The 9371-nt window shown below is 44.9% G+C and overlaps 1 protein-coding gene across 7 annotated transcripts in view; it reads right to left on the minus strand.

Moving 5' to 3' along the window:
- Window positions 1-1632: 1632 nt before the first annotated feature.
- PIDD1 (p53-induced death domain protein 1) overlaps window positions 1633-9371 on the minus strand; it is a 20308-nt gene continuing 12569 nt past the window's right edge. For all 7 annotated transcript variants that reach the window (XM_027904612.1, XM_027904610.1, XM_027904611.1 and 4 more), the window contains 9 exons: window positions 8914-9087; window positions 8165-8312; window positions 7022-7157; window positions 6639-6789; window positions 5403-5526; window positions 4278-4396; window positions 3770-3877; window positions 2626-2831; window positions 1633-1880 (listed from right to left, as the gene is read on the minus strand). In XM_027904612.1, coding sequence (XP_027760413.1) covers window positions 1643-1880; window positions 2626-2831; window positions 3770-3877; window positions 4278-4396; window positions 5403-5526; window positions 6639-6789; window positions 7022-7157; window positions 8165-8312; window positions 8914-9087 — 1404 coding nt within the window. In that variant the 3' untranslated portion in view covers window positions 1633-1642. The remainder of the gene's footprint in view (window positions 1881-2625; window positions 2832-3769; window positions 3878-4277; window positions 4397-5402; window positions 5527-6638; window positions 6790-7021; window positions 7158-8164; window positions 8313-8913; window positions 9088-9371) is intronic.

Here is a 9371-nt window from a genome sequence, read left to right on the forward strand (position 1 = left end):
GAGAAAATGTACATTCAAAAGAGAACTGATGACTTGAACCCAAAATAAGACTTGAGGGCAGCACCTAAAAAATCAGATCTGAGGAAGTCCCTAGGCCCAAGGTGGCAACTCAAGTCTGTAAGTCATTGTCCAGTGCTCTGGACTGGACACTAAGCACTCTGTGGACTGAGATGTTAGAATGGCCTTAAACAAAAAAAAAAGCAGAATGATTTTATGCCTCTCTTTCAATAGTACTGATGGTAGGTCTGAAATAGCATCAGGGAAGCCACTGATGATTCTTCACAAGGGGAAGAAAACACCAGGATTTCTCCAACCTGCAACTGCAGGTTGACTTTGGGTCTTGCTACCTAGCATTTTTATACACACTTCTTTTTTCAGACTGCAAACAGCCCTTTAAGTAATGCTTAGAGAGTTATGCTGAATTCAAATCTGTCTTGAAAGAGTTGAATTTACTTAGATGACAGTTGTCTTTCAAAAAGCTTGCATGAAATTTTCCACTGTCATTACTGGGTTGTCGTTACAGCCGAGGGCCATCATGAGACAGGGAACAGGAAGAGAAGGGCACCTCAGTAGTCAACAACTGAGCAGTTAAAAAGCAGTAAATGCTTCCAGCCTTATACAAGATACTCAGACTGAAAAACTGGGAAGTTAGCTCAGCAAAATTCATGCCAATCCCACAACAGTGCCTATTTCGAAGCTGGTCAGACCAGTCTTTAAAATGCAAATTTAATTAATGCTTTTCACCAAACTTCAGGAGGGGTCACATCTTCACTACTACACAGTCGTATTTCACCGGGAGGATGTGAGGACCATCCCTTTGAAACTGCAAGGGAAATTTTACTTCCACTTAAATTAGACTCTCTCCCAGAACAGGTTATGGATTTTTACCTTTTTTTGGTAAAATGAAACTGGAATTTTGTCAAAGGTCAGCACCATGTAGGTCTCATCTAAAAAGCCTGGCAGCAGGCAGCAGCCTATTTGTTTCAAAATAGTTTTTGGAGCAATACTAAAAAACGAGGGCAATTTTCCTAAAATTTTTTATCAAATTGTTTTTTCCCTCTTCCACAAGAATACTTAGGTTTTGTTTTGGACTTAAGGGAACTAGAAGAGATTTGACAGAAAACAGGAAACATTTTCATGGAGAATACAGTTCATATTTTCATGTGAGCAAAACACACCATTATCAGCCTTCATGACTGCACCTCCACTCTCCCAACAAGCACCAGAGCACAAACGGACCCAAATGCTCACATCCAGTGTTTCCAGCAGACCACAGTTACAAGTATAAGTTACAAATAAATACATGTAATGTGACTATTAATTAATTAAATACTATACACTAGCCAGTACTCAACTGACAGACACTTTAGTCTCTAAATTTCTCCACGTTTCTGAAAGCTAAAGCTCAAGGTCAAGCAGTGGAAGCAGAGAAAACGCTCATAAATGCACTTGAAACTTCCTGGGATTGGCAGAAGTGGCGTGTGAGTACAGACCCAAGAGAGCTCATCAGTCTGCTCACAAGTAAATCAATGCCCAGCTCCTCAGGAAGACACCGGCCGTTGAGGTGGCAGCATCCCCGAGACACTGTCACTCCGAGTTTGCAGAGGGACCCCATGCGAAACTCATTTTTTCCTGCTAGGTGCTACATCGTAGCTATTGCTGAGTCCTCCCTGCTGCTCTCCGGCTCCAAGCCCACGCGGCGGATGGACTCGCTGTATTTCTGTCGTCCCAGATCAATGATGGTTTCAACCTCATCAGCGATGTCCTGGCGGCCACTCTCTTTCATGGCTGCAATCAGCTTGCTCACACAGTCAGGATCCTCCGAGTTTTGCTGAGCCCATGAGAAAAGCATGCCCAAGATCTGCTTATCAAGGTCGTCTCTGAAGAAAGGAGGAAGCACAGAAGTAACCAACACACTCTCCTGACTGGCAACCCAGAGAGACCTGACCTAAGTCCCAGTTCATCGCTAGAGCCCCAGAGAAGCCATCCAGATACACAAAACACTCAGTGGGCCTGCCTCTTCCTCACCTATCTTACAGGAGTTGCAGCTCCTGCACTAGCATTTCTCTATAAAATATTTTCCTAATGGAAATAACAAATTAAGGCATTCTGCTTTTGAATGTAATTTCCCCACAGGAAGAGTAGTTTGCTCATAACAAATTTTGTTCTCTCCTACTGCTCAGGCTTTTTGGTCAGACTGCATGCCCCATGAGGTACCACAAGCTCTTTTTGCATACAGACGATATTCACAATTAAAGCCATAGACCATTGCTCATTGTATGAGATGGAGTCTGGCCAGGAATCCAGATCACAGAACAAAACAGGAATGCAACTCAGCTGAACTACAGAGCTCATCAGGTTTGTTGTTTCCCAATTTTGTTTTTCAAACAAAAAGCTTTGTTTTATAATGGCAAGAGAAAATAATCAGTTTTCCATTATATAAGGCATTATATTGAGAAGAACCATTAGTCAACCCATCTTTCATTCAGTGAAACAATTATAGTGTTTCAACCAGCCAAACATTAATTTATATTATTACACTGCAGACAGATAGATACATAGATAGATACATAGATAGACAGATAGATAGAATGCATTACTGCTGATCACTGTGTCCTACCTTACCTATTATTGTGTCCTATGCGCTCAATCTGCTGAAAGGTCAAGCCCAGGTTGAGGCCAATGGTCTGCCAGTCAGATCCCACACGCCTGGCAATGCTCAGCAGGTTTGCCTGTGTCAAGTAGCCGGTCTCAGCATTGCCCAGGTTCAAGGGAGGGAAGGAGAAGCCACACAGGGGACCAGGATTCTCATTGCAGCGGGACTTCAATTGCTGTGTCACAGAGAAGAGAAAGAACATTCTTTCCTCTACAAATTGTTTTCATAGTGTCTGGTCACTTGGTCTCCACACTGCAATTTCCTTCCTCCTCCTGGGGGGAAAGGAAATTCTCGGGGCTGAAGAGTGAGGCTGTAAGAAGTAAGGAGCACTCACACTGGCAATGACCAGCTATGCTCACTGCCTCAGAAAAATATCACTTCATAGTTTTCACATAGCTCACACTGGAAATTTCCTTTCCTGCCTTTACAGAGCAGTTTAAAGTGAGCTATGTCTCCAAAGTGTATTTGCCTCAGCAGTAAGAGAGCACTTAGTCTAGATTTGTAGTTGAGGTTGCATGAGACAGAAACGGATATGAGATCATGGCACGTGATCTGAAGGGAAGCATCCAGCCTACCAAAGTATTTATTGCTTTAAGCTTCTCAAAAATACATTAAATTCCATGAGCAAAAGTTGTCTTTCTCACTATAACACACAGCCTAGACTTTAAAGCTCACACCAGAATACTTATACTTGCTGTGGGTGTTCAAATCCAGCATAATTACCTCATCCTAATCCTTTCTTTTTTCCTGCTGCATGAGCTGTGTGACTAAGAAATTTATAAACAAAACAGACACTTCCCTTAATCACAGTGAGCTTCCTTGTCTACTACATCCCTCATTCATTCAAGGGATCCGCCCTCTCTGACCACCCAACCAACAAGCCTGTGCTTGACAGGCAAGACGACAGGAGAGATGGAGACCACTCCCACCTATTCATGATTCTCGTTTCAGAAGAGCTCACTCACAGGGAGTGAGAGATCACCACCACAACCTAATTGGGCAGCTATCGGTCATTCATTGCATCCCTTCTCACAGAGGAAACCAAAATTAGCTGAGCAAGAAGGCACTGCTCTTATCCCACCTAGACTGATTTTTCTGTAGGAGACAACTTACAGGTAGTTTGATGGGCAGAGTAGCAAGCCAGAGGGAGTCTGCTCCTTTCCTCCTCCTGCTGGCATCTTCAGGGATGTTCTGTGGAACTGCTCCTCGGTAGAAGGAGACCTTTGTAAACAGAAAGCATTCAGTGAGGCCCCGATTCAAGCACAGTGGCCAAGCCTGTTGGCACCATGCCTTGTCTGTCAGAATTCAACATTCTCACCTATCCTCAGCCCACAAATATGGCCTCTCAATTACGTGCAACTGGGAGGAGCACTGAGGTTCTGCCATAAAGGCTGGACTTACTGCCAACACCCCAAGTTACATCAGGAATGTAAGTCCTAAGTGATGAGTGATCCTTCTAGACTACACTTCTTGATTATTCAGCGTTTAGTCAGTGAAATTCAAAACCAAAGAAAGAGGGGAGGAAAAGAGTCATGCACAGCACTCAGATTACTATGAGGAGGATTGTAAAAGCAATGATGATGATGGAGGAAACAAGAAGTCAGTGTAACTCATTGCTCACCTGGCCTTTTACAGCTTGGCCTTTCCTGTCCACAGGGGAGGTCACATATACTTCCTTCATGTTCTTCAAGTGGGAGTAAAAAATAAATGACAGACGTCCGTCCACATAGTCAGGGCGATCTGTGCAGAGAAGCAGCAAACAGTCAACTTGTGGAGAAAAGTGTGCAGCTTTTCCAGCCTGGCCAACAGCCCATCATCCACTAGCAGCCTCCATGCTACTAACTACTCCTCGTGTTCACTGCTGAAAGAATTGCAACCTTCCCTTCCTCACTGAGTGACATAGGAAAGCAGAAAACACTGACTGTGGAGAAAGCAGGTCCTACAAGTGAAAAAGGAGAATGGACACGAGGTATAGTTCAAGAATGGAAGGCAAGGCAGGATGACACATGGAGTCAAGTCTATCCTTGGTGCTTCCTTCCCATCTCAGTCCATACTATCTCTTGGAGGCCAGAATCAGCTGCAATAGCACCTTTTAATGCACACAAAGAGGTTACCCATCTCATCGCCATTTATACAGGGGTGCAGAGCAGAGCTAAAGGAAAAAAAATATAATCAGGTACATACATTCATATATGTAATTAGCTGGAAATAAAGAGTTTGGCCTAAATCAAGGCAGAGGGACAGACTCATGAACTCCACTGAAAGACTAATGTACTTTCCTTCTCTTCTAGTGGCTCCAGCAGGAGGAATTATGTGTTCTGGATTATTCCAGAAATATCTTCTCAAAAAAAACCCCCAACTTTATATGTGTTCTCTCAGAAACGGGCAACATTAATTAGATCACCATGGGCATCCCAGTGTAGTGTCTAAAATGCCAGGAAAAGGGCCTAGCTGGCTGCAGAAGCAGATCAGTCATAAAATAAACACATTTAGCTATTGCCCTCTGCAGGTTTACAAGAGCATGAGAGGAAATGGAAGTCTGCAAACACTTTTCATAGGGAAAAGTGACACAAAAGATGGGTGACCAAAAAATGCGACAAAATCATGGGTTGGCTGCTGTGAGTAGTGGTCAAGCTGGAGACAGAGAGGAATGCCATGGATGAGTACAGCCCCCAGCAGAAACATGCCTGGGGCCAGAGAAGCACAAGAAGTAGGGAGCAGCAGAATGAGCCCAGTACTGCCATACCCATATCGATGCTGATGCCTCGCTCAAAAGCTGCAAAAAATTGCTCTCCCTCAAACATCTCCACCATGTCGGATGGCTCAGGTCCTTGATAGCGGTTCTGCAGCCTCTGCAGCACTGTGTCAACCTGACAAGGATGACAACACAGGACACCGTGTTTGGTCTGAAGCATGTCTGTCCCCTTGCCTACACTCTTGATGTTCCTCTCACTTACCTTCAACAGGGGAAGACCATTTCACATGAGAAAGATGTAAACAAACAAACAAACACCCTCCCCCTGCTATCCCCAGTACATTCACTAAAGACAAAGAAGTGGTGCTCTGAGTTTTGTGCCTTTTGTGCCTCTTCTCAAATAAACTGCTGCCTCCTCCGGAGATAATTTTAGCCCAGAACCCAAGATATAAAGAATCCTTGCAGATGCTTGTGTACACGGGTCATTTCAGTACAAAACAAATTAAGAGAAGAAGCAACTAGACCAGAGGATTATGCAGAGCTGGACACACAGCCCAGTACTGGCATCTGGTAACATCTTCACCTCACTGAGCGGCAGTGCCTGCCAAGGTACACGCTCCACAAACATAGATGCACACTCTCTTTGCTAACATCTGAAGCAACACTGCTCAGGGCTGATACCCCTAGAGCAGAGGCAGCAGAAAAAAATGCATCAGTGCTTCCCATCTCCTTCCCTACAAAGTCAGCCTGATTAGCTCAAACTCATAGCATAAACTAACCTGATGTTGCACTGAAGCAGGTTAAGGAGAGGTCATATGTTCTGTCCACTGCTTGAACTGTAAACAGCAAGGAACATTGGGAAGAGTACCATTTCTAACCACTCCAAAGGAAATCAAAGCAGTGCTGCTGCCCACACCACTAGCCCATGTCAGACAAGTGACGTGTAAGCCTTAACTTTGACTTAAGTTTAAGCCAACGTGTTTTGCCACAAGTCTGCTGGATGCTAACAGCATACACATGACCAGTAACTGTGGCTCAGCTGATTTGAGCAGCCCAGTCCTCAGGGTAGGAAATCAATGCACGGCATGTGCCACCACATAGAATGAGGTTTCCTTCTTCCCACAGCTCCCTGTGAGTCAGTATCACACCACCAACTGTGTGGTGACAGCACACCCCAGCCATGACTCGGGGGCAGTAAACAGGACCGTTTGGTGCACTGCTGCCCCTATATCCTATAAATGAAGGCCCAGGAAGCTCGGGAGCAAAGCAATGGAACCCAGATCAGACCTTGTGCTTGGGGACACACTGTAGCAGGACTTGCTCGGGGTCCTTCTTCCTCTGCAGTGCAATGAAGTTCACCTGGTACAGACGCAGCCGCTCATAGACCTTCTTGGCAATGCCTTCAATGTAGGTCTTAGTGGTGTACCACAGCCAGTACCTGGCACACAAGGAATTAGGAAACAGGAGGGATCCTGTCTAGGTACAAACACCAGTGTCATACCCACAAGATTTTAAAAAAATGATAGGTAGAGACAAAGTGCTAAACTGGGCCTGACTTGCAAAGGGAAAAGGGAAGAGATAGGGTTAATGGCATGACTTTTGGTCAGAGTGTGAGAAAAGCAAGGCAGATAAACATCTCATCTTTTCCTCAGGACTAATCCTGCACTTACCAGGAGAAGTGAGTGACTTCAAACATCACATAAATATGAGTGAATTTCAGCACCACCTTACTGGTAATGTCATCCCAGGTTTGGCCCTCCGGGTCACCATGGAGAAGACGCAGCCTTAACTGATCCAAATTTAGTCCTAAAGACAACAGCGACCAAGAGATGCTATAGGTAGTAGAAGCCTTTATTCATTGCTTCACAAATCCAGACACAGATCTGGGTGATTTACTTTTTAAAAACACCAAATTAAGGCTCATGGCCTTCAACATCCAGGACTTAACTTTGCTCAAAGAGCAGCGATAAAAGGACTATGCTATCCCAATGCTTCAAGGATGTTCTGGCAAAATATGCAGACTCAGAACCATAGTGTGCTGGTTTCCACCAACAGATTCATTTGACAATTCTCAACACCAAAATCTAAGTTCTATCTCTTTCTAATGTACATCCCACAGACTTTCCAATCTTGATGCACTTCAGACATACAAATACCAAGCAGTGTTATAACAAATACCGTATCACACCCAAAAAAAATTTACTTCTTCACAAGAAAGCCAGGAAAGATCAAAGAAAATAGGAATTAGGAGACACAGGGTACTCAGCAAACAGAAGAATCCCTGGCACAATTGAGGCTTTTCTACTTTTTTAGCAGTGTTGAGAGTGGGATATGGCTTAGCGTTTCATCATACAGTTTTAACTGCAGTGGCTCAGCACCTGAGTCATGAGCAAGGAAAAGAGAGGGCAGATCCCTGGAGGCAGCATCTTCATTCCCTGTTTCAAGCTATTCCCAGTCATGAATCAAAGCCCTTTTATAAAGCATCTCCTTGGTTGGCAGGAGTGACTCTCCAATCCACTACACTGAAACCAACAGTTTAAATACACATGCATTTTGACAGAGAAATCCATTTGCCAAGGCCATTCTCCCAACTCGTCTGGTCTGTGAAGCCCAGCACTGATCTGATGGATCTGAACTACCTTCAGCTCCCACCACCCTGTAGCACCACTCACTCAGCAGATAGATTTTGCTGTTCCTGCAGGAAAAGCAGCAAGCTTTATTATCAACAGGGAAGGCAAACAAAATTCTCCGCTTGCCATTTGTGGTTTTCCACACATGGCATTTCTCTTTGCCAGTTTTAGGAATAAACTAACCTGTGACTCCGTGTGGGAGGGGCAGCTGAATTGTCACTGGATTGAGAAAATCCACCAGGGAGTCCTGGGAGAGGCAGAGCAGGGGACTGGCTCTGCACCCTGCACTGGCTGTGATTTCGTCCATCTCTTTTGCAGGGACCTGCAGCACCTGGACATGGCAGACAGCACAGTAAGCAGAGCAGTCAGATACCAAATTCCCACATTGCTCACTCATCTCCCGCAGCACCCAGCAGGCAAATGCTGCTCTTGGCTCAGGACCCAGTGAGAAACAAGAGTACACTGAACTCTGGCTGAAGTCTAGCAACCTGCAAGCTGGGACAGACCAAGATATTACAATAGCATTTAGCACTATCGACAACTATACAGAACAACTAATTTTAGTGGAGTGGCTTTAGAATTAGATCCGCATTAGATTCCCCCGCCCCCCCAAGTCTCACAGAGCTGATTTGCCAATCGCAGTTTTGCAAGGGAAAAAGAGAGAAAATCTCCTTGTGTTCCCTTTATAGCAGCTACCTGCTGGTCTGCTGGAGACCCCACATGGCAGCTTGCAGCATGGCTGTCGTGGTTTGGCCCATTTTGCAGGCAGGGAAGTTAAGAAAGAAGGCAATCTGAGATCGGTCAGCCCATGAAGCACCCATGTCAGACAGGAATTACCCTAGGGCAGACATCTCGAGTTCAGTTCCTGTACTTGCCATGGGACAACAGCTGCACCACAGCTTACCAAAGGTTGTTTTTTAAAGCATGCATACCTGCATCTTGACACTGCGAGGCTCTTTGGTGACTCCAGGAGGAAAGATCACTTTGATGTTTGGATCCACACTGGAAAAGAGCAATGTCCCCTCTGCTGGCACTTTGCATTCATCTTGCACAAGTCGAGACACAACAAGGAACCAAGAGAAGTGAAGGACACTACAGTGAGCCATCTGTAACAGAAGGCAGGGAAGAAAATATATAGGCATACAATTTAGTACAATAAAGGCATGGAAATAAGGACCAGTATCAGCAAAGAAGATGAAAGCACTAGAACAGGGATGAAGCATGGCAGGCTGCAACTCACCACTTTCAGGAGACAAAACTCCACGAGAGAGGAAACCTGGAGCTGAAATCCACTACATTTTATAACAGCTGGTCAAAATACAGCTTGTCAGGTGTTTCAAATGGGCTCACTCTTGGCTGGGCAAAACCAAAGAGCACCAATGTGTGTCAC

The sequence above is a fragment of the Empidonax traillii genome, unplaced genomic scaffold (assembly GCF_003031625.1).
Source record: "Empidonax traillii isolate 1590-97213 ecotype Southwest subspecies unplaced genomic scaffold, ASM303162v1 scaffold1069:size343330, whole genome shotgun sequence".
In the NCBI taxonomy this organism is placed as follows: Eukaryota; Metazoa; Chordata; class Aves; order Passeriformes; family Tyrannidae; genus Empidonax; species Empidonax traillii.